This window comes from Muntiacus reevesi, chromosome 1 (genome assembly GCF_963930625.1).
Source record: "Muntiacus reevesi chromosome 1, mMunRee1.1, whole genome shotgun sequence".
NCBI lineage: Eukaryota > Metazoa > Chordata > Mammalia > Artiodactyla > Cervidae > Muntiacus > Muntiacus reevesi.
Genome location: NC_089249.1, coordinates 171,083,270 through 171,107,882, shown reverse-complemented (window position 1 = coordinate 171,107,882; position 24,613 = coordinate 171,083,270). Strand labels below are relative to the sequence as shown.

Below are 24,613 nucleotides of genomic sequence, written 5' to 3'. Positions count from 1 at the left end.
AAGGCGAAGTCTTAACCACTGGGCTGCCAGGGGTCCCTGTTCAATCCAGTTCTGTCGTCTCTAACCTCTCACACCCCGTTTCCCCAGCACCCCCACTCACATGCTCCTTCAAGCCCGCCCTTGAGCTTGTTCCTAGTTGCAGTCCTGACTTTCTTTAGCTCTTGGCCCGCCTGTGCGAGATTCTGTAGAAACGTTCGTTCTTCTCATTTATTTAAAAGGCAAGCCTGCAGACTGTGCGCACGCGTACTGACCAAGGCTGAGACTAGCTCCCGACCCGGTTCATCAAACGCAGGCTCGGGTGGTATGATGCCTTTGCTCCTTGAGAAGCCTTGATGACACTCGATTTTTGAAGGGCCACCCAGGGTCCACTGCGTCCTGCCCAGCAGACTCAGAAGAGGTGGTTTTAGAGTCTGACACCACTTGTGACTCATGAGCGGTGATTTGTAAGCAATGCCACAGGAATTTTATTATTTTTTTTTAATGAAACTGATGTCAGAAATGTCTAGTCATCTTACGGGGCTCCTCCCAGCTTCTCACAGGATACTGGTGAGAGGACATAAAGAACCACGTGCCCCACCTGAAGCAAAGATGCATGGTCAGGAGATCTCCACGAGGCAGTTGGAGCTAGCCTGAGGAACTCCCAGCAGGCTTTGCCACCCAGAGCAACCACGTGGAAGGTCTAGAACCCAGGGAGAAGCCCCCCTGCAGGTGCCATCCCTCCTACCTGAGAGACCCAGGGGCTCCACCACCTGCAGATAGAGCCACCATCACTCACCTTTGTTTCCTTCCAGTTTTATTTGAGATATAATCGACACACTTCGCTGTATAAGTTTAAGATCTGTGATTTGCCTTCCATGCGTCATGAAATAATGACCACAGTAGCTGTTTTCATCGCTGAGCTGTCGCTGACTTTTCGTGACCCCGTGGACTACAGCACGCCAGGCTTCCTTGTCCTTCACCATCTCCCGTAGTTTACTCATATTCATGTCCATTGAGTCTGTGACGCTATCCAACCATCTCATCCTCTGCCACTCCCTTCTCCTTTTGCCTTCACCCTTTCCCAGCATCAGGGTCTATTCCAATTAGTCAGCTCTTCACATCAGGTGGCCAAAGTATTGGAGCTTCAGCATCAGTCCTTCCAGTGTATATTCAGGGTTGGAAAATTCCGTTTAGGATTGACTGGTTTGACTTCTTTGCTGTCCAAGGGACTCTCAAGAGTCTTATCCAGCCCAATTCAGAAGCATCATTTCTTCAGCATTCAGCCTTCTTTATGTTCCAACTCTCACATCCATACATGAGTACTGGAAAACCATAGCTTTGACTCTGTATGGACTTTGGATAGCAAAGTGATAGCTCTGCTTTTTAACATGCTGTCTAGGTTTGTCATACCTTTTCTTGCAAGGAGCAAGCATGTTTCAATTTCATGGCTGCAGTCACTGTCCACAGTGATTTTGGAGCCCAAGAAAATAAAATCTGCCAATGTTTCCACTTTTTCCCCATGTATATGCCGTGAAGTGATAGGAATGGATTCCATGATCTTCGTTTTTTGAATGTTGAGTTTTAAGCCAACTTTTTCACTCTCCTCTTTCACCTTCATCAAGAAGCTCTTTAGTTCCTCTTTGCTTTCTGCCATAATGGTGGTGTCTTCTGTATATCTGAGGTTGTTGTTTCTCCTGGCAATCTTGATTCTAGCTTGTGATTCATTCAGCTCGGCATTTCACGTGATGTGCTCTACATATAAGCTAAGTAAGCATGGTGACAGTATATAGCCTGGGCATACTCCTTTCCTGATTGTGAACTAGTCTGTTGTTCCATGTCGGATTCTAACTGTTGCTTCTTGACCTGCATACAGGTTTCTCAGGAGACAGGTAAGATAGTCTGTTAGTCCCATCTCTAAGAATTTTTCTCAGTTTGTTGCGATCCACACAATCAAAGGCTTTAGGGTAGTCAGTAAAGCAGTTTTTCTGGAATTCTCTTGATTTTTGTATGATCCAGCAAATGTTGGCAATTTGATCTCTGATTCCTCTGTCTTTTCTAAATTCAGCGAGTACATCTGGAAGTTCTTAGTTCTTGTATTGTCGGAGCCTAGCTTGAAGGATTTTGAGCATTACTTTGCTATCATGTGAGATGAGTGCAATTGTACAACAGTTTGAGCATTCTTTGGCATTGCCTTTCTTTGGGACTGGAATGAAAACTGACCTTTTCCAGGCCTGTGGCCAAATTTTGGTAAGGTTTGCAAATTTGCTGGCATATTGAGTGCAGCACTTTAATAGCATCATCTTTTAGGATTTGAAATACCTCAGCTGGAGTTCCGTCACCTCCACTAGCTTTGTTTGTAAGTAATGCCTCCTAAGGCCCACTTGACTTCACACTCCAGGATGTCTGGCTCTAGGTGAGCGACCACACCATCATGGCTAACCAGGTCATTAAGACCTTTTCTGTACATTCTTCTGTGTATTCTTGTCACTTCTTAATCTTTTCTGCTTCTGTTCGGTCCTTGCCATTCCTGTCCTTTATTGAGCCCATCTTTGCATGAAATGTTCCCTTGGTATCTCTAATTTTCTTGAAGAGATCTCTAGTCTTTCCCATTCTGTTGTTTTCCTCTATTTCTTTATATTGTTCAATTAAGAGGGCTTTCTTATATCTCCTTGCTATTCTCCAGAACTCTTTATTCAGTTGGGTGTATCTTTCCCTTTTCTCCTTTGCCTTTCACTTCTCTTCATTTCTCGGCTATCTGTAAGGCCTCCTCAGACAGCCACTTTGCCTTCTTACATTTTTTTCCCTTTTGGATTGTATTAGTCACTGCCTCCTGTATGGTGTTACAAACCTCTGTCCATAGTTCTTCAGGCACTCGTCTATCAGATCTAATCCCTTGAATCTATTTGTCACTTCCACTGTGTAATCATAAGGGATTTGATTTAGGTCATACTTGAATGGTCTAGTGGTTTTCCCTACTTTCTTCAATTTAAGTCTGAATTTTGCAATAAGGAGTTCAGGATCTGGGCCACAGTCAGCTTCCAGTCTTGTTTTTGCTGACTGTATAGAGCTTCTCAATCTCTGGCTGGAAAGAACATAATCCATCTGATTTCAGTATTGACCATCTGGTGCTGTCCATGTGTAGAGTCTTCTCTTGTGTTGTTGGAAGAGAGTGTTTGCTGTGACCAGTGCGTTCTCTTGGCAAAACTCTTATTAGCCTTCGCCCTGCTTCATTCTGTACTCCAAGGTCAAACTTGCCTGTTACTCCAGGTATCTCTTGACTTCATAATTTTGCATTCCAATCCCCTATGATGAAAAGGACATCTTTTTTTGTTGTTCGTTCTAGAAGGTCTTATAGGTCTTCATAGAATCGTTCAGCTTCAGGTTCTTTGGCATCAGTCCTTGGGGCATAGACTTGGATTACTGTGATATTGAATGGTTTGCCTTAGAAATAAGATCATTCTGTCATTTCTGAGATTGCACCCAAGTGCTGCATTTTGGACTCCTTTGTTGACTATGAGGGCTATTCCATTTCTACTAAGGGATTCTTGTTCACACTAGTAGATATAATGGTCATCTGAATTAAATTTGCCCATTCCCATCCATTTTAGCTCATTGCATTCCTAAGATGTCGATGTTCACTCTTGCCATCCCCTGCTTAACCACATCCAACTTACCTTGATTTATGGATCTAACATTCCAGGTTCCTATGCAGTATTGTTCTTTACAACGTCAGACTTGACTTTCGCCGCCAGACACGTCTGCAGCTGGGAGCTGTTTCTGCTTTGGCTCAGCCTTTTCTACCGTAGATCCTGTAGACTCCAAGACTGGGCCGCCTCAGGCCAAACAAATAACAGGGAGGGAGCATGAACCCCACCATCAGCAGAATATTTGATTAAAGATTTGCTGAGCGTGACCCTGCACCAGAGCAAGACCCAGTGTTTCCCCACAGCCAGTCCCTCCCTCCAGGAAACTTGCACAAGCCCCTTCTTCTCATCCATCAGAGGGTAGACAGTAAGTTTAGTGACCCCCTGTCATCTCATTAGATACAACATTAAAGAAATAAAGAAAAAAAAAAGAAAAAAAGAAAGAAAAAGATGTTTGTTTATGCTGAGAACTCAGGATTTACTTTCTTAACTTTCATAAATAGCATGTAATTAACAGTAGTGTTAATTATATTTATCATATTATACATTACATCTCATTACTGGAAGCGTGTACCTTTTGATTGCCTCAGTCAATGTCCTTTCCCCATCCCCGTACTTCACCCCACCCCACTCCCGCCTTGTTAACCATAGGCTGATCTCTTTTTCTATAAGTTTTTCTTTTTGCTATGTAATTAATCTACAACACTGTATTAGTCCCCATTATACAACGTAATGATTTGGTTTTTCTATACATTTCAGAATGGTCACCTAAGACGTTTTGACTTAGTCTAGTTACAGCATGCCACCATACAGAAGTGTTGCATAGGTATTCACTATATTCTGATTTCCTGGTGGCTCAGATGGTAAAGAGTCTGCCCGAAATGTGGGAGATCCAGGTTTGATCCTTGGGTAGAGAAGATCCCCTGGAGAAGGAAATGGCAACCCACTCCAGTATTCTTGCCTGGAGAATCCCATGGAAGCAGGAGCCGCACAGCCCCTGGGGTCACAAAGAGTGGAGCAGGACTGAGCAACTTCACTTTCCTTCACTGTTCACTATATTCCCCACACTGTACGTTTCATACCCATGATGTTCACACCCATGACCCACTTATTTTTCAGCTGGAGATTTGTACCTTTTAATCTCCCTTACCTATTTCTTTCCTTCCCCTACCCTTACCCACGCTGTTTTCTGTATGTTTCTATTTGGTTGTGTTTGTTCATTTGTTTTTTAGATTCCACATGTAAGTGAATCTTATACACTTACAGTATTTGTCTTTGTCTGACTTATTTCACTTAGCATGATACTCTCTAGTTCTATCCATGTTGTCTCAAATGGCAAGATTCCATTCTTTTTTATGGCAATTATTCCATAGCGTGTGTGTGTGTGTGTGTGTGTGTGTGTATAACGTATCTTCTTTATCTGTTCATCTGTTGATGAACACTTAAGTTGCTTCTCTATCTTGGCTGCTATAAATAATACTACAGTGAACACAGAGGTGGAGATATCTTTAGAATTAGTGTTTTTGTTCTCTTCAGATCAATATCCAGGAGTAGAATTGCTGGATCATATGGTAGTTCCATTATTAATTTTTTGAGTAATCTCCATACTGTTTTCTATAGTGGCTGAATCAATTTCCAGTCCCAGGAACAGTGCATGAATGTTCCCTTTTCTTGACATCCTCTCCAACACTCATTATTTGTTGTCTTTTTGATAATAGCTATTTTAACAAGTGTGACGTGACAACTCCCTGTGGTTTTGATTTGCATGTCCCTAATGATCAGTGATGTGGAGCATCTTTTCCTGTGTCTTTGGTCATCTGTGTGTCTTCTCTGGAAAAACATCTATTCAGATCCTCTTCTCATTCTTTAATCAAGTTGTTTTTTAATGGTCAGTTGGATAAGTTCCTTGAATACTTTGGATATTAATCCCTTATCAGATATATCGTGTGTAAATATCTTCTCCCATTCAGTAGCTGGGCTTTTCATTTGTTGATAGGTTCCTTCTCTGGGCAAAAGGTTTTTAGTTTGATGTAGTCCCGTGAGTTTGTTTTTGCTTTTGTTTCCCTTGCACCATCCCTAATTTTGACTTTCATATAAAAGGAATTATACAGTGCAATTTTGCATTTGGCTGTTTTTCACACAATATTACCATCATGGGCCTTTTTCCTAGTCCTCAAAATAAGGAAAAGTGTCTAGTTTTTTGAGAGAATTCTTGTTGTTGTTTTTTTTTACCTTGATAATTAGATAAATAAATTTAAATTACTTTGGAAAGCTTAGAGATAAACCCCAGTGGAACTTAAAACATGGTATAAATCCCTTACAACAACAAGCCAAAAGCAGAGAAAGCAGGGATCTTATAAGAAAAGGAAAGCAAACAGTGAAAGGTCAGCATAAAAAAAAGTATAAAATAAGGTGGCAGAGTTCATAGCAAACATATGTGCTATAACCATAAGTGTAAATTGCTTAAATCCTCCATTGAAAGCCAGAAATTATCCAACTGATGAGAAAACGAAACCCACAATATTATCACACAAATAAGAATTCAGGGCAAGAAAATTTACTAAAGAGAACAGTGATGTCATTTTGCACAGTTAAAGATTATCACTTTATTTTTGTTTTAAAATTAAATAAGCTACTCATTAATACATTTTCATTGTTTAAAAAAATGTACTTGTGTGCAGGCCTTTTCTTGGCTCCTGGCTGGAGGACCAACTGTTTTCACTTTCTCCTGATAAATTACAGTCATTACATGCTGCGTGATTTTGGACTTTAGACACTTGTGAAGACTCTTAAGTGAAAATCCTTATCGATCCTTATGATGCTGTCCCCATATTTTACACTTGTTTTATTCAAGAGCAGTTTGATTCTGGTTTTGGTTTTTAGCAACTTGACTTTCACTGATCTCTGAGAGCTTCCAGGTTACTTTCATAAAAACTTCCTCTGCACTGAAAATTCTCTCGTTTTTTTCACTTAAGGACATAATTGCAGAACAAGTACGTCTGGCTTGAATAAGTTTAAGGACAAGCACGGGGCTCACAGGTGGGGAGAGACGCTTCAGGTGGCGGGGGGGGGGCAGTGGGGGACAGCCTGGGCCCGGCCCGCAGTGGACCCTCGAAGGAGCATGGGTCACTCAGGGCTTGGTTAGGAGAGCTTCTGTGAGCCCGCATCTTCATGCTCCCAGGAGACCACAGCTGTCCGACCCATCAGTCACTCAGTGCTCACTCAGTGTCCGACTCTCTGCAACCCCCTGGACTGTAGCTTGCCAGGCTCTTCTGTCCATGGAATTTTTCCAGGCAAGAATATTGGAGTGGGTTGCCATTTCCTCCTCCAGGGGATCTTCCTGATCCAAGGAACTGACATCTATTAAGTCTCCTGCATTGACAGGCGGATTCTCTACCACTAGTACCACCTGGGAAGCCCCAGCCGTATGATAGATACCCGGAAATGGAATTGTGGATCGAAAGTGAAGTGCGTTTTAAGTGATGGAGGTGGTGGTGTGGTGGTTTAGTTAAGTTGTGTCTGACTCTTTGTAACCCCATGGACTGTAGCCTGCCAGGTTCCTCTGTCCGTGGGGTTTCTGGATTCTCCCAGTCAACTAAAAAGATGCACAATGTGAGAGTTGCAGGTTGTCCTATTTGGGGCAAAATGAGGATTGCAGCCTTGGAGACAGCACCTCAGATAGCTCTGAGAGCATACTCCAAAGAGGCAGTGGGGCAAGGTCAATATATAAGATTCTGGTGAAGGAGGAGTTCAGTACAGTCAAGCATTCATTTTACAAAGGCTTTCTCCGCAGAGGCAGACGGCAAATGCCCTTGTGGTTCGTGCATGGGTGCGTGCTAAGTCGCTTCAGCTGTGTCCGACTCTTTGTGACCCCAGGGACTGTAGCCTGCCAGGCTCCTCTGTCCGTGGGATCCTCTAGGAAAGAATACTGGAGTGGGTTGCCACGCCCTCCTCCAGGGGATCTTCCCAACCCAGGGATCAAACCCAGGTCTCCTACATTGCAGGCGGATTCTTTACCGTCTGAGCTACCAGGGAAACCCATGAATACTGGAGTGGATAGCCTTCCCCTTCTCCAGGGGATCTTCCCTACCCAGAAGTTGGACAAATTACTTAACTTCTCTGTGCCTTTGCTTCCTTGTCTGTAAAACTGAGCTTATACACAGGGTTGTGAAGATCAAATGGGTGAGCACAGATAAGGAGCTGGCAGCCGGCTGACAATGCTCAAGCCTTCTTCAGTTGTATCTTTCTCTACTGAAAAATCTTTTTTCATTTTTATAGAAAATCCATCAGTCTTTTTCTTCATTTAAACCTACTCTTCTGGATGTTGCGTTGTATGATTAGGAAGTCCATTCCCAAGGGGTACAGTTTGCAGGGATAGGTAACTGTGACAGTGTCTTAAAATGGAAGCTGGGGTGGAGCAGTCAGGCAGAGACCTGCACGGAAGCTGTCATGCCCACGGTACTGCTTCTAAGAGTGGGGCACAGCAGGGGTGCAAGGAGCCTGCCGACAGGAGTGAGGTGACTTTAGGTGTTTTCACTGAGCTCTGTGCTCTCTAAAGCTGCACTGCCCACTCCGTTAGCCCCCGGTGACATGTGGCTCTTAACATTTGACATGTGACCAACCCTCATTGAAACAGGCTGAGTGTATAAAACACATAGCAAGTCTTGCAGACTTGAGACACAGAAAAAGAAAGCAAACTATCTCATCAGTAGTTTTTGTCTTACATGTTGACTTAATATCCTGTATATATTAGATTAAATAAAACATATTAAAATTTCTTTTTGCCTTTTTAAAATATGATTACTAGAAAACCCTAAATTGTATATGAGACCCAGATTATATTTCTGTTGGACACAGTGCTCAAAAAAGAGGCAATATTTTATTTCCCAATGTCTGTAAACACCATCAAAAAGTGGCCATATATTAAGCCTTAAGAAAAAGCTCAATAAATATTTATTAAAATTGTATAGGTCCTACTCTCTCACTACAATGCAGCAAAACAAGAAAATAAGTTTAAACAATGTAAAAACCTCAAATCAGAAATGTTGGGTTGCCATTTCCTTCTCCAGGGAATCTTCCCAACCCAGGGATCAAATCCGTGTTGCTCATGTCTCCTGCATTGGCAGGCAGGTTCTTTGTCACTGGCACCACCCATTTTCACATTAAAAATAAAATCCACAATTATAAAGACGTCAGCACTCCTCTCAGTAATTAGGAGAACTAGGGAACATAAAATCAGTAAGGATATAAGAAGAATTGAATGCCCTCAAACCAACTGGAATGAATTAACATTTATAAGGCACTCAACAGTGGCAGAATACACTTTTTCAAGTGCACGTGGAATATTCACCAAGATAAACCACACCGCACTTTAATAAATTAAAAGAATTTAAATCACACAGAGTGTGACCTCACCATAATAGAATTAAACAGAAATCAGCAACATAAAGATAACAGGAAAACCTCCTAGCGCTTGGAAATCAAGCAGCATGTTTCTATGTAATCTCTGAGTTAAAGAGGAAGTCTCCAGGGAAGTTAGCAACGAACGAACTACCCTTCTTCACAGATGGTATGATGTGGACATAGAAAATCTCAAAGAATCTCCCCCCAAAAAAGAAAAACTCTTAGCACTAATAATAAACACTAGGGCTTCCCTGGTGGTCCAGTGGTTACGAGTCTTCTTTGCAATGCAGGTGACGCAGGTTCAATCCCTGCTCTGGGAACTAAGATCCCACGTCCTGCAGGGCAGCTAAACCTGAGAGTCACAACTAGAGAAGCCCGCCTGCCACAGCTAAGACTGAACACGGGCAAATCAATCAATAAATATTTTTTTAAATAGTAAACACTGACTGAAAACACTTGAAATACAATGCCCGGTGCTGCTGTGGAGCAACTGGAACTCTCACACACTGCTGATTTCAAAACGGTACAGCTGCTCTGGAGAATCATTGACAGCTTCTTATAAAGTGAAATGTGCACTTCCCTCCAAGCTAGGGATCCCAGTCCTGGGTATTTACCTACAGCGGTGTCTCCATAGCAACGCTACTGAATTTGGGGCTGCTCCTCCTTGGTTCAGGGAATGCTCTCCTTCCTGTTCTTTGCAGGTTTAGCGCCATCCCTAGCCTCTGCTGCCGGACGCCTTGTAGCACCCCTGCCCCCACATGTAACAACCCACAATATCTCTCCACCTCGCTGAGTATCATCCAGGGAGCAAAAATAGTTTGTAGCTGAGAACCACTACCCCCAGAAGCAAAAATCTATGTTCATACAGAAATCTGTACACGGATGTTTATACTAAGTCTGTTCATAATTGTCAAAAGCTGGTAACAACTCAAATGTCCTCTAACAGATGGATAAATAGACACAGGAACATTCATACAATGCATATTGTTGTTGTTGTTTAGTCGCTAAGTTATGTCCAACTCTTTGCGACCCCATGGGCTATAGCCCGGCTGGCTTCTCTGTCCATGGGCTTCTCCAGGCAAAAATACTGGAGTGGGTTGCCATTTCCTTTTCCAGGGGATCTTCCCGACCCAGGGATCGAACCCACGTTGCTTACATCTGGCAGGTGGGTTCTTTACCACTACTCAGTAATAAAAAGAAATGAACTGTTGACACAACTCAGATGAATCTCAGAGGCATTTTGCTGAGTGAAAGAAGTCAGAAAGTTTCCATAGTATGTGATTCCACTTATATGACATTCTGAACAGGACAGGGCTATAGGGATAGAGAACAGATGAGTGGTTGCCAGGGGTGAGGGGTGGGGGGAGGCTGTGACTCAAGGGGGAAGCCCAGGAGTGTTTGAAGCGATGGAGCTCTTGTGTGTCCTGCTTGTAGTGTTGGTGACAAGAATCTATACAAAGGTCGAAATTCATAGAGCTGTATACACCAAAAAGTCAATTTTACTGTATGTTCATTTAAAAGCTGACACGTTGTAAAAAGAGATGTCCTCATTTAGGTTAAGTATTTTCTGCCCCCTCTCTCCAAATATAATAAAACAGTGATCTGTCTGGCTCTGAATTAAGGCAGACATTTACATACAGCATAAGAAAATAAAATCTGGAGCTACTTTAGAAGAATAATATTGGGCACAGAAATTACTGCAAACACAGTATAATGTTTGAAACCAAAATTTATCATATTAATAGGCCAGAGGAGAAAAATACCCCAATCTTCAAAGAGGTTGGAAAGGGAAGTGGTACATCAATTTCTATCTAAACAAAACTCAGAAGCATACTTGCTGAAATTTGTAAAGAGCATCTCAGATCTGTAAAAGTACCCTACGTAATGAAGAATTGCTGGTGGCAATAAAGGCAAGACGATGATGCTTGATAACCCTGTGGTGGTTCTGGAAGCTGTGGCTAGTGCAATGCAGTGAGGAAAGAACAAGACATAAACCCATAGGGAAGGAAAGTCAGACCCACCATTATCTGTCAGGGGTGGCTGCCTACGTAAGATCCTGAGGGAGTCAAAGATACTGGATCTAACAAGGCAGTTCAGGGAGGTGGTGGATTATAAAATAAGCATGCAAAAATTAGTCGTTTGGGAGATTTCCCTGGTGGTCCAGTGGTTCAGACTCTGCCTCCCAATGCAGATGGCATTGGTTTGATCCCTGGTTGAGGTACTGAGGTCCCAAATGTCATGAGATGTGTCCAGAAAATACAAAGAACTGAAAATTAGTTCTCTTTGTGTACATTAGCAAAACGCAGGTTTTCCATCAATTAGAGAGCCCTGTTGATAAGAAAACAGTGAGCACCCTAAAGAAAAATAGGCTAAACAATTCTCTTAAGAACAGTGGCTGGTGATTAAATGAAAACAGGAAAAAAAACCCACCAAACTCACTGGTAATGACAGAAGTACAATTAAGCAACACTGAGGCACCGGGCATTTCAAAATAGCAGAGACTTTTGAATATAAATACATTTAAAACCTTATGTTGGGCGGATTTTTAAATGAGTGCTCTTGAGCACAGCTGATGGGAAGAGAGAGAGCAATATTTGTACCAGTCTCCTTATAAGAATGTGTTCATATACTGTCTAGTGTTTCTGCTTCTACAAATTTATCTTGAAGAACAATCAGAAAGGTACACAAATATTTATTAGGCTGTCCTTTCAAGAAAAAAATTAGGGAGGGATGGAGGAAGAAGCCTAAATGCCCAACGATAGGGAATTTTTTATTTTAAATACAGTGTACAGCTATGCAAAGACACAAACATTAAAAAGCATGTTTTCAAAGAATGGGTGAATATTCATGGCATACTATTTTTAAAAGGCAAGATAGAGCATTACATGTATAGCAGAGTGGGCATAGAAACCAAAGATATTTTTGTCATTTTCAATGTATCGGACCAAAAGTATTTAAGTAAATTAGGATGACATAAGAGTAACCGTGGTCCCATGCAGTAGTGAATAACACAGGCATGCAAGCTTCAGTGCATCTCGTTCTGAGTCTTTATGGGCTAGTGACTTTTCATGTTTATGTTAAAGAACTTAATGTGAGTTTCTGTTTAACATCTGGCAATGGACACAACACTGAGATCTTCAGATTTTATGTTCCAAATCAGAGACTTCTGCATCAGGTTATCTTTTCATTTATCAAAGCAAGTCAGGCAACTTGTTCTGGCAGCTCAATCTGTTGTTGAAGCATCTCTTTCTTTAGCTACAAAAGCAGCAGATCCCAGCGAACTCCCATTCATATGAGGAAAATACCCCCAAATGGTGGCCTTTTGGTAGGTCTGAGTCTCAGTTGGTCACTGAAAGAATCCGGATTTAAGAATAAAATTGTCTGTTTCCCCTCCTCCTCTTTAAAGTATAAAAATTAGGCAGCTGACATTGGAACATGTTCTCTTAGATGTCATGTAGGATTTCCTGGGTTTACTTTTTGTTTTTTAACTTAACTCTGAAGCTCTTGGTTCCCACCCTCCTGTTTGGAATGTTTCTCAATTACTGATTGAGAACGTGATCGTTTGAGAAAATAACTAGACAGATATTCAAATCACAAACTTAAGAAGAAGGCTGCTGAGGAAGGACTGGGTGTGCAAATGGGAGAGGTGGGGACGGTCACTGCACTGCTTGACTTTTGCCACACCTGGCCCCAGTGTCGTGAGAAATAAAGGCGAACCTGGGGTCCTGCTCTAGCACCATCCCCTGGAGAAGTCGCCCCTGCCGCTGGTGTGGGCAAAAGACGAAGCTAAAGACGAAGTCCCCATGATCTTGGGGGACTGGCTGTACAGAGCTCAAAAAATTGAGCAGGGCATGATATTTCAAGCATCTCCATGGAAACAAGGATGCACGCACACACCCCGGCTGGCACTGTGGTGACACCGCCCATACGTGTCTGAACTAATTTCCCAGTTCCATTCCCCTGGGAACAAGGTGGAAGGGACTTCCCAGGGCACTAGCCAGTTTGGGTGGGACTTGCAGTCTGAGTCTGATCAGCCTCTGAAATCAGAGTTGTGTTTTTGTTGCTTTTCAACCTGTTTTTACAACTTAGAACTTAAATATACTTTCTTTCTTTTTTTTTCCCCCAAAAGAAGACTGTCCATTTGACTAGGAAACTGCTCGTGTTTTTTAATGATATACTTCTATCAGAAAATTAAGTCATGGTGGTTTTATTTACCAGCCTTCATTGAATCATATATTTGTCTCTGTAGGATAAACCCCAAATAATTCAGCAAATTAGTCCCCAATTGTCCCATGCTTTAAGATGGACAGTAGCCACCACCCAAAACATCAGATATTGCAAGAATTTATACCTATTTTGGGCTTTCCAAGTGGTGCTAGTGGTAAAGAACCTGCCTGGCAATGCAGGAAACATTAGAAACACTGATTCAGTTTCTGGATTGGGAAGATCCCCTGGAGGAGGGCATGGCTACCCACTCCAGTATTCTTGCCTGGAGAATCCATGGACAGAGGAGCCTGGAGGGCTACAATGAGGTCACAAAGAGTTGGACATGACTGAAGTGACTGAGCACGCACGTACCTATTTTAACAAAGTGATGTTACCATTTAGCATTTTAAAAATAAATCTGTTAGATACATAACTTACGCACTTGACATAAATTTCAAACAGAGCGAACAGAATTATGGTGAAAAAAGCCTCCCTGTCTAACCCCTGGCCGTTGGGGCCAGTATCTGTGTGTGTTACACAAATGATAAGCTATTTATATTTGGTTGCGCTGAGGTCTTCATTGCTCTCCACAGGCTTTCTCCAGTTGCAACAAGCGGAGTCTACTGTCTAGCTGTGGAGCTTTGGCTTCTCACTGTGATGGGTTCTGTGTTGCAGAGAACGGGCTCTGGGCACACGGGCTCAGTTACTCGAATCTTCCCAGACCAGGGATCGAACCCATGTCCCCTGCTTTGGCAGGCGGATTCTTATCCAATGTGCCAAAATGTTTTGACAGTTTTTCCAGATCCACCCAAAGAGAGTTCCCAATTTTTTTTCTTTTCTCTCTCTCTTTTTTTAAGCTTTATGGAGCTCCCCTGCTTATGATATTCCATCATCGATTCAACCAGTCCCCTGTTGATGGACATTTGCAACTAGAAATGTTGTATATCCAGGATGTTCATTACAGTGTTATTTATAATAATAAAAGACAGATCTATACAATGGCGTACTGTAGGAATTGCTAAGTGAAACTGTTGGGTGAAAGGTTATATACTCTTGAAATTTGGAGACCTTTTCACCAGGCTGTCTTCACACTTCAGCTGTGTGTGAAGTTGCTGGCTCGCCCTGACCAGTAAGGTACGACATCTGACAGGTTTATCTTGTGAGCTGGACGTAAATGATGCCGCGTTGTGGTTTTACTTTGCATTTCTCTTCTTGTGAATGAGGCTGAGCATTTTCTCTAGCATGTGTCTTTTCAAATCTGTATCTGTTTTGGTACCAAGCCATCTTGAGAAAAACCTAACAATCGGCTTGCGATGTGTGTGAGCTTGGCAAGGCTTGGGTTTGGGCACACCAGGCTTGGTTAGTGTGGGGGCACACCAGGCCCCCCGGGGCCTGCAGGTTAACTCGCACTTACTGTGTGACCTCTAGTCCCACAGCGAGCGGGGGAGTAGCTGTCAGCTCCCGGGGTGACACCAAGGCCCCGCGGCCCCCATGGCGGCCCTCCTTGCGTTTCCCGCACGGACTAGACTCACGCTGCAGCAGGACCCGGCCTGGGCTCTGAAATCCAGCTGCATCGTCATTAATCAAGGATGAAAAGAGATGCTCTCAGGGCCGCTTCTTAAATGCAAGCCTTTTCGGAGTCACTTCTGTCCACCCTAGTGCCTGCAGGGCTTGAATTACTCTTCTAGCCGCAGAAGTGGGCACAGCTTTGTGCCTGGACAGTCGTATCACGCGGGAAGCAAGGCCTAGCAGAGGGAGGACACGACTCCACCCAGAGTGGCCGCGGCTGGCGGCAGCAGGACTCAAGGCCCAAAGCAGAGGGCAGGGCTGGCCTCGGACAGCTTTCTCTCCGCCTCCCCCCACCCTCCAGGAAGCAGCACTGCGGGGAAGTCAGGTATCGGGCAGGTGCCCAGGGCTTAGCACTCAGGTGATACGTGAGAAAGAAAGGTATGCGGGGAGGCTCTGGAGCTGGGGAACAGCCCAGCCCTGACACCGGGGTCTCAGGCTCTGCCACGGCTCAGAACCACCTGGGGATCTTCTTGAAGGACAGGTTTATGCGTGGATCTGGGGAGGCGCCTAGGAATCCGCATTTTCACAAACATGTGGTCACAGGGTCAGGCTGAGATATGTGGGACTTCCCCCTCTTTTTTCTTCTCTGCATCAAACTTGGACTGGTGATCTGTTTTGCATATGATAATATACATATTTTAATGCTATTCTCTCAAATCATCCCACCCTCACCTTCTCCCACAAAATCCAAAAGTCTGTTCTTTATATCTGTTTCTCTTTTGCTGTCTCGCTTATAGGGTCATTATTACATCTTACTAAATTCCATATATATGCGTTAATATAATGTACTGGTGTTTTTCTTTCTGACTTACTTCACTCTGTATAATAGACTCCAGTTTCATTCACCTCATTAGAACTGATTCAAATGTATTCTTTCTAATAGCTGAGTAATATTCCATGGTGTATATGTACCACAGCTTCCTTATCCATTCGTCTGCTGATGGGCATCTAGGTTGCTTCCATGTCCTGGCTATTGTAAACAGTGCTGTGATGAACATTGGGGTGCACGTGTCCCCCCTCCTTTTTTTGCCTGGCTAACTCTTATTGGTTCTTTGACCCTGACTGCCCCTTCTGGAAGCCTGCTGTCTCTGGCTGGCGGCCTTCCCCCTTGCCTGCCAAGGTGAAGCCCCCCCACTCACCATGGACATCCCTGCAGAGCTGTCGTTGGCTGTGCCCAATGTGTGGTCCCTCTGTGTCGCCAGCACTGAGCCCATACACTACCTGGAGGTGGCTCTGGGCACGTGTCTATGGAACGAGTGAGCTGGGGAGGGCAGACGGTGTCACCGACCCCAGCCCCCCAGCAGGGTGGCCTCCTGGGCTGGCCACCCCCTGGGGGGCAGGGATCAGGTCTGGGTCATCTCAGGATCCCCAGAGCCCACAGCTGCTAGTAGGTGCTCAGCAAACACGTGGAGTCTCCTGTGTGCTGACCGGGGCCACGCCTTTCAGGAAGCCAGCTGGTAGAGGAGATGGGACATCAGATGTCAGGTCCAGCTGGAGCCAGGAAAGGAGGCCGAACGGCGGGCACAGCTAATGGCATCCTTGGGAAGAGAGGCCCACAGCTGCGAGGAGGAGGGGTCTGGGAGCCACGGCTTCGGGTGGAGGCTGTGAGCCATGGGCAGTGCAGGAGTAGGCTCCACCCCTCGGTGCCAGGCCTGGTTCCCATCTGAGAGCTGGTTTAGAGGTTCTCCCTTAACACACTGTCTCAAGCACCTACTTGAAAGGGATTCCCTGGTGGCTCAGTCGGTAAAGTGACTGACTTACCAGGTTCGCTCTCCGGGTTGGGAAGATCCCCTGGAAGAGGGCATGGCAACCCACTCCAGTATCCTCGCCTCGAGATTTAGACAAACAGGAGTCTGGCGGACTACAATCCATAGGGTTGCACAGAGTCGGACACACCTGAAACGACTTAGCACGCACATGCATGTACCTACTTGAAAGCACCGTGTAAAGCTAAAAAGACAATTAGCCGGAAGGAGCCAATAATTGAGGGTGGGAAGGAGGGAGCTTCTACACAAGTGACCTCACGTCGACCTGCAAGGAGAGGGGGCAGTGGCCCTGCGCCACTGCCGGCCTGTGGGCTCTCAGGAAAGCCTCGGCGTCCCTAGCAGGGCAGTCCAGGCACAGAGCCCTGAGATCAAAGGAGGAGGTGTGAACCTTGGTTTTGCCACTCACAAGCTCTGTGACACCCTCATCCACACAGCAGGGACCATCAGGGGATCTCCAGGGTTGTAGTAAGGACTGAGGGAGGTGACACGTTGGGGGTACCCAGCTGGACACCAGGCGCAGGGTGGAAGCTGGACAGGCAGCAGCTGTTACTGTCCTTTCACTGGTGTTTTATCTTTGACAACACTGCATAAACAAGGTGGAGAGAACAGGACATTTATGGTCAGTGTTTATCAGTGAAGTGTCAGACCCGTTGACGTGTCTCAAACAGGACGGTGATGACTAAGAGAGAAACACGGCCAAGAGTTTCCTGGGTTTGGACAGAAAGTGATGCCCATACTGGCAAAGGGGCATTGGGGAGTGGTCAGCAGTTCTTGCAACTCAGTCTTTTTCTCCCCGGTGCGATTTTTTTTTTTTTTTAATCTATTCGGCTGCTTCGGGTCTTAGTTGCAGTGCTTGGATCTTCTTTGTGGGGTGCAGGCTTCTCTCTAGCTGTGGCATGCGGGCTGTAGAGCACACAGGCTCAGTAGTTGCCACGAGGGCTTCGTTTCCCTGCGGCATGTGGGATCTTAGTTCCCTGACCAGGGATGGAACCCATGTCCCCTGCATTGGAAGATGGAGTCTTAACCACTGGGCCACCAGGGAGGTCCTGAGGAAGTGTGCAAGGCAGCAGGCGAGTCCATGGGGTTCACAGAGGAGGAGTGCTAGGGGCCTGGACCAGTTCATGGACGAGTGAATGAATGAATGGATGGATGAATGAATGAATGAATGAGTGGACAAACGAATGAGTGGATGATGATTGATCAAATGAGTGAATGAATGAATGGATGAATGAGAAGATAAATGGAGGATTGAATGAATGAATGAATGGTGAGTGAATGAATGAGTGAATGGTGAGTGGCTGGATGAATGAATGAATGAGTGGACAAACCAATGATTGGATGATGATTGATCAAATGAGTGAACGAATGAATGGATGGATGAGAAGATGAATGGAAGATTGAATGAGTGAATGAATGAGTGAATGGTGAGTGAATGAATGATTGAATGAGTGAATGGATGAGTGGCTGGATGAATGAATGAATGAGTGGATGAACAAATGAGTGGATGAATGATTGAGTGGATGAATGAGAAGATGAATGAAAGATTGAATGGTGAATGAATGGATGAATGAGTGAATGAATGAGTGAGTGAATGAATGAGTGGATGAGTGAATGAACAAATGAGTGGATGGATGAGTAAATAAATGAGCAGGGCCTGGATCCCTGTCAACTCCACACGCCCATTCAAAGGCTTTAATGACTGAGGATGAAAATAATATTGATGAGGAAAAGACAACCATATTGATGTGGCAAGTAATAAAGACAAACATCCTGGAAAACTAAAATCCACAGATGACTAATCACCCTATAAACGGAGAAAGAGGGGGTGAGCTTGCGGTGAATGGGCACAGCCGGTATCAATTAGCGGTGATTCAGGCCCAACGCCTGCGGCGTGTCAGTGGCTGAGAGGCCCGCCTGCCTCTGCCCAGCGGCCTCTGGCCCCGTGTCCTCCAGGGGATCAGGATGAGATGCTGTCTGTGATCTGGGCACCTTTCCCACCTGAGACCCCAGCTGTGCTTCAGGGGCATCCTCGGGGAGACGGGGTTCAGCAGACACAGCTTATCTGAGGGGCTCACCCTGGGACCAGTGTCCTTTTCCTCTCTCGGTATCTGCAGCACTCATCCGTCTTGGTTTGGGGTGTTTTTTATTTTCGGTTATATTTGCTTAGAACTAGCAAGCTCTAATGGCTTGACGGTTTCTTAAGAAACTTAAATTTAGCAGCAGGAGAAGTGATTTGTTTCAGCCCGTGTAACAGAGGCGCTTCCGGGAACTTCCTGCCCAGTGCAGCCTTGCCGGGCAGGGCCTGGTGAACGCTGGCAGCGCAGAGGGTGGGGCCTTCCGTGCCAGGGCCTCAGCTCAGACGCAGGTGAGGCCAGCGGGACGTGCTGTGTGTGGTTTTAAATCTTTCAGCAGACCGAGCACGCGTGCCTTGGGGACAGAGAGGCCGCGGGCTTGTTTCAGCGCCTCGTCACACTGTCTTGCGTGAGGCACAGACACTGGGGCGGGGGGACAGGGTTCTCCTGGGCTGGTGGCCCGCGGCCTGTCACCGGTGGGCCACCCGGCAGTGGGGTGTGTGTGTGGGAACTTTCTCGTTGGTGCTGGGCAGGTTTAGGCTGTTGCTCTGCAGTGCTGGGCTAAGTTGCTCCAGTTGTGTCAGACTCTGCAACCCTGTGGATTGTAGCCCACCATGGGATGGGCTCCTCTGTCCATGGGATTCTCCAGGCACTGGCGTGGGTTGCCATGCCCTCCTCCAGGGGATCTTCCCGAACCGGAGATCGAACCCTCGTCTCTTACATCCCATGCACTGGCAGGAGGGTTCTTTACCACTAGTGCCATGGCCAGATCCCGTTTATGCTGTTAGGCATGCCCAACTTGAGATGTGCCGCTTATTTTAAAGTACTTTCTAGGTCGGCTGTTTGAGCTTTGCATGGAGGCGGCAGAGTAGCTGCCTGCAGACCCCACTGGATCCCCGGCGTTGTCTGCGTCTTAAGTTGTGAGGGGTGGGTAGTGGGGGGCAGAGCCCAGAACTTGGAAATCCCTTGGGTTGAGTCTTGCACCCTGCAGCGGTAACTTCGGGGCATTACTTAACCTCTGCGTCCGTTTCCTTTTAATAAAATGGGACCTTCCGTGTGTCCTTCCTGGGGGCCAGTGAGGATGAAGTGGGAAAGCGCCTTGTGTGTCTGGGGCACATGCTGGTCCTCCCTCCCTCTCCCTGCCCACCTCCCTTCCTTCCAGCGTCCCTCCCGGCCCTGGGAGCGCTAGTGTTCATTACCAGAGTCTTGAACCCTGGATTAGGGTTCCAGCCAGTGGGGAGGATGGAGGCGTGAGACATGGTGGAGAGGGGGGGGGTTCGGGACACTGGAAAGGGACCAGGGCCCCCAGCGTTCATCGCTCTCCTGGCTCCCAGCCCTCTTGTCTGTTTCTTTCCCTGGGGCCGCTGTAACAAATGACCACAAACTGGGTGGTAATTAATTCTCCCCCAGTGCAGAAGCCAGAAGCCTGAAATCGAGGTGTCAACAGGCTCCGCTTCTTCCGCTTCCAGTGGCTCTGAGTGTCCCTAGACTTGAGGCAGCATCGCTCCTGTCTCTGCCTGGGTCCTCACCTGGCCTTCTTCCCTGTGTCTCTCTCTCTGCATCTCTCCTACAAGGACACCTGTCTTTGGATTTAGACCTCAATCCAGGATGGTCTCCTCACCTTGACACCCATAACTTAATGTGCAAAGACCCTTTTGCCAAACAGGTTCCCATTCGCAGGTGCTGGAGGGTGGGATGTAGACCCAGGTGTGGAGGAGTTGTCTAGTCGCTCAGTCATGTCCGACTCTGCAAACCCATGCACTCTATAGCCCGCCAGGCTCCTCTGTCCATGGAATTTCCCAGGCGAGAATACTGGAGTGGGTTCCATTTCCTTCTCCGGGAGATCTTTCCAACCCAGGCATCAAATCCACGTCAGCTGCATTGGTAGGTGGATTCTTTACCACCGAGTCACCGGGGAAACCCCACAGCTTTGGAGGGGCAGTCACAATTCACCCCCAGACCATCCCTGCTGGGGGGCCACAGTGGGACCTGAACCCATCCTAAGTTGGGGAACAGCAGAGGGAGATGGGGTGGGGAGGAAGGTAAGCTGGCCCCAGGGTGGCCTCGGGAAGGCTCATGGGTTTGCTTGTGAGTGACGAAGGAGGGTGAGCTGGCATAGCCACCCTGCTTCACAGACAACACGTGAGGAACAGAGGTCCAGCGAGTTTGTTATTTCAGAGGCTCAGTAATCACACAATAAGCATGATAGAGAGGACAGTGCCTCCAAAAAGCTTATTAGATTATGGATTTTTCTCTCTTCTTCAAAATGAAGTTTGCTTTATTGATTACATTATAAAATCAGACCACGAAAGAAATAATCTATGCTCATTCTTCAGTGCTCAGACAGTTGAAAGGGTAAAAAGAAAAGAGTAGGGCTTCCCTGGTGGCTCAGTGGTAAAGAATTTGCCTGCCAATGCATAAGACACGAGTTCGATCCCTGGCCCGGGAAGATCCCACGTGCCATGGAGCAGGTAAGTCTGTGCACCATTACTGTTGAGCCTGTGCTCGAGGCCGGGAATCACAACTACTGAGGCCCGCCTGCCTAGAGCCTGTGCTCTGCAACAAGAGAAACCACCGCAATGAGAAGGCTGGGCACCACAGCCAGAGAGTGGCGCCCACTCGCTGCAACTAGAGAAAAGCCCGTGCAGCAGTGAAGACCCAGCACAACCAAAAATAAAAAAATAAATTTTTTTTAAAAAGAAAAAGAGTGAAATTCACCCTCAAATTCCACCCCCTGTTGACACCTGTGGTTGACATCATGACCTGGTTCCTTTTAAACGTTTTTCTGGGTGTGTAGAAGTGGGGCTCTCTCTACAGCTGACTCTCCCACCCATTCTGCACCAGGAAGCAGTCCTGAGTCACCCTTGGCAGCTGTCGGAGCTCTGATGAATGGATGACCTCTCAGGTTTGACCTTGGGCACGAGGGCGTCTCCAGCTTCACTACTGTGAGCAGGCGAGCGGTCTCTGAAAGGGTGCTGGCCACCTTTGCATCTGGGGAATTCCCTGGTGGTCCAGTGGACTCGATCCCTGCTTGGGGAACTAAGATCCTGCAAGTTGCACATTGCAGCCAAAAATAAAATAAAACCTTTGCATCTGTCTGAGGGGCCTCCCTGATAGCTCAGCTGGTGAAGAATCCACCTGCAATGCAGGAGACCTTGGTTCAATTCCTGGGCCTGGAAGATCCGCTGGAGAAGGGATAGGCTACCCACTCCAGTATCCTTGGGCTTTCCTGGTGGCTCAGCTGGTAAAGAATCTGCCTGCAATGTGGGAGACCTGGGTTCAAGCTCTGGGTTGGGAAGATCCCCTGGAGAAGGGAAAGGCTGCCCACTCCAGTATTCTGGCCTGGAGAATGCCATGGACTGTATAGTCCGTGGGGTTGCAAACAGTCATACACGACTCAGTGACTTTCAGTTTCATCTGTCTGAGTGTGGGGAAAGGTGAGCCCTGGGTGCTGACCACTGGCCCTCCTCTCGTCCACTTTGCCCGGTGTCCCAGGCCATGTTCGAGCTCATCACTTCTGAGGCCTCCTACTATAAAAGCCTGAACCTGCTGGTGTCCCACTTCATGGAGAACGAGCGGCTGAAGAAGATCCTGCACCCATCCGAGGCCCACATCCTCTTCTCCAACGTGCTGGACGTCATGGCCGTCAGCGAGCGGTGAGCCAGCGCCCTGGTCCTCATGGGGCGCCTTGCAGTCCCTCCTTCTCACCCGGGGTGCAGCTAGGGCTGGTGGTGCATGCCTGCTACACTGGCTTCTCTGCTTTTGAATCTTTGGAGTTTTCTTTAATAAGCTATAACTAAATTGTTGTTGTTCAGTCGCTAAGCCACGTCTGACTCTTTGTGACCCCATGGACTGCAGCACACCAGGCTTCTCTGTCTTTCACTATCTCCCAGAGTTTGCTCAAACTCATGTCCATTGAGTCCATGATGCCATCCAACCATCTCTTCCTCTGTCATCCCCTTTTCCCCCTGTCCTCAATCTTTCCCAGCATCAGGGCCTTCTCCAGTGAGGTAGCTCTTCACATCAGGTGGCAAAGCATTGGAGCTTCAGCTTCAGCATCAGTCCTTCCAGTGAATATTCAGGGTTGATTTTCTTTAGGATTGATTGGTGTGATCTCCTTGCTGTCCAAGGGACTCTCGAGAGTCTTCTCCAACACCGCAGTTCGAATGTGTCCGTTCTTCGGTGCTCAGCCTTCTTTATGGTCCAGCTCTCACATGAAAAGATGAAAAGGCAAAAGATATACCTAAATACATAAACCCAAAGACCTGCCCGCCTCCCAGCAACAAGGCCGGTTGCGTCCCCCAGACAGAACTGCTGCCTGCAGGTCCCTCCATCAGTGCAGGTGCTCTGTCTGTCCTGCGCCTACAGTGGACACAGGGGTGTCCAGGTGACATGCTGTTTATCCTGATGTCACAAGGCCCTGGCTTGGCGCGTGCAGGGCCCAAGATCCCCTGAGGGCAAGTCGGAGCACAGTCCTGGAGTTACTTTTTTCTCTCCAGTTGTGTGGAAGTGGTAATTGGAACTGCGCTTATATTTTGCCTCAAGAAGGATGGGATGTGCTTAAGTGGAGAGGAATAGATATCTATTGACTGATCATTGCAAAGAAGAAAAGAGCTCCAGTCATTCTGTTAGGATGCTGCTGCTACTGCTGCTGCTGAGTCGCTTCAGTCATGTCCGACTCTGTGCGACCCCAGAGATGGCAGCCCACCAGGCTCCCCCATCCCTGGGATTCTCCAGGCAAGAACACTGGAGTGGGTTGCCATTTCCTTCTCCAATGCGTGAAAGTGAAGTCACTCAGTTGTGTCTGACTCTCAGCAATCCCATGGACTGCAGCCTACCAGGCTCCTCCGTCCATGGGATTTTCTAGGCAAAAGCAGTGGAGTGGGTTTCCATAAGAGATCCATTTACCATTTGCACCTTATTCTGTGGAGGTTTGCAGCTAAAACTCAGCTTTTATCAGCGGGTCCGACCACGCCTGTTCTGATGAGAAATAGCACTTGGGCAGCAGAGCCCCCCGCTCCCCATGTGGCTCTCCGTGGACCCTCCTGAGTGGGTCCTCCTGCACGTGATAGCCCACCTTCCTATTTGCAGCCCCCAGATTCTGTGGCAGTCCCCACCAGGTGGGCTCAGGGAGGGGAGAGCTCTCTGAGACCAGAGCGATCTTGGAGACCCCTTTGGCCTCTGCCGCTCCACCCCCACGCTGGGAGAGAGGTATCTACTTGTTTAAGGATTTGTTTATATGTTATTATGGAAAATCCCAAACATGCAGAAGTAGAGACAGCAGAACAAGTCCACGTTTCAGCATCTCGGTTCTCCCACAGCCCCATCCACCCCCTCCGCCACCACCCACGGGAGAATTCCAAAGTGAATTCCCATCGTCATCTCACTTCATAAACACATCAGTACGCAGGTACAGAGGAGGTCTCTTTAGCAGATGTTCCAAATGTTATCATTTACCAGGAAACCTGAACAAGTAATTCCTTGATGTGATAGAACACGCCCGCTCGCTGGGACCCCCTCTTTGGTGTTGGTTTGGTGAGGACGGGTCCTCAGTCCCCCCCCTCACCCCTAACCCAGACGCTGCCCCCCAGGTTCCTCTTGGAGCTGGAGCGCCGGATGGAGGAAAACATCGTTATCTCGGACGTGTGTGACATCGTGTACCACTACGCCGCTGACCACTTCTCCTTCTACATCACCTACGTCAGCAACCAGACCTACCAGGAGAGGACCTACAAGCAGCTGCTGTGAGTGTGGCTGGGGTGCGGGGTCATCGCAGAGGCGCGGCCCGGGCAGCCCCCTCCTCTGACACGGACCCTGAGCTGTGGTCCCTGGACCTCTGCTTTCCCGGGACGGCATCCAAGCCTGGCACGTGCTGGGGCTTTTGGTGCCACCGGGGAAATGGTACCCCTGGACCATTGGCCAGGGTGCCCAGTGGACCCATGTCCAGATGGCCGCTCAGGGCTCTGCGAGGTTT

The 24,613-nt window shown here is 47.0% G+C and overlaps 1 protein-coding gene across 1 annotated transcript in view; it reads left to right on the top strand.

The window, feature by feature from the left end:
- The window catches only part of NGEF (neuronal guanine nucleotide exchange factor), a 42,711-nt gene that overhangs the window by 7,600 nt on the left and 10,498 nt on the right, over positions 1-24,613 (top strand). The window contains exons 4-5 of the mRNA XM_065913431.1: positions 22,135-22,295; positions 24,231-24,383. Of these exons, the coding sequence (XP_065769503.1) occupies positions 22,135-22,295; positions 24,231-24,383 (314 nt within the window). The remainder of the gene's footprint in view (positions 1-22,134; positions 22,296-24,230; positions 24,384-24,613) is intronic.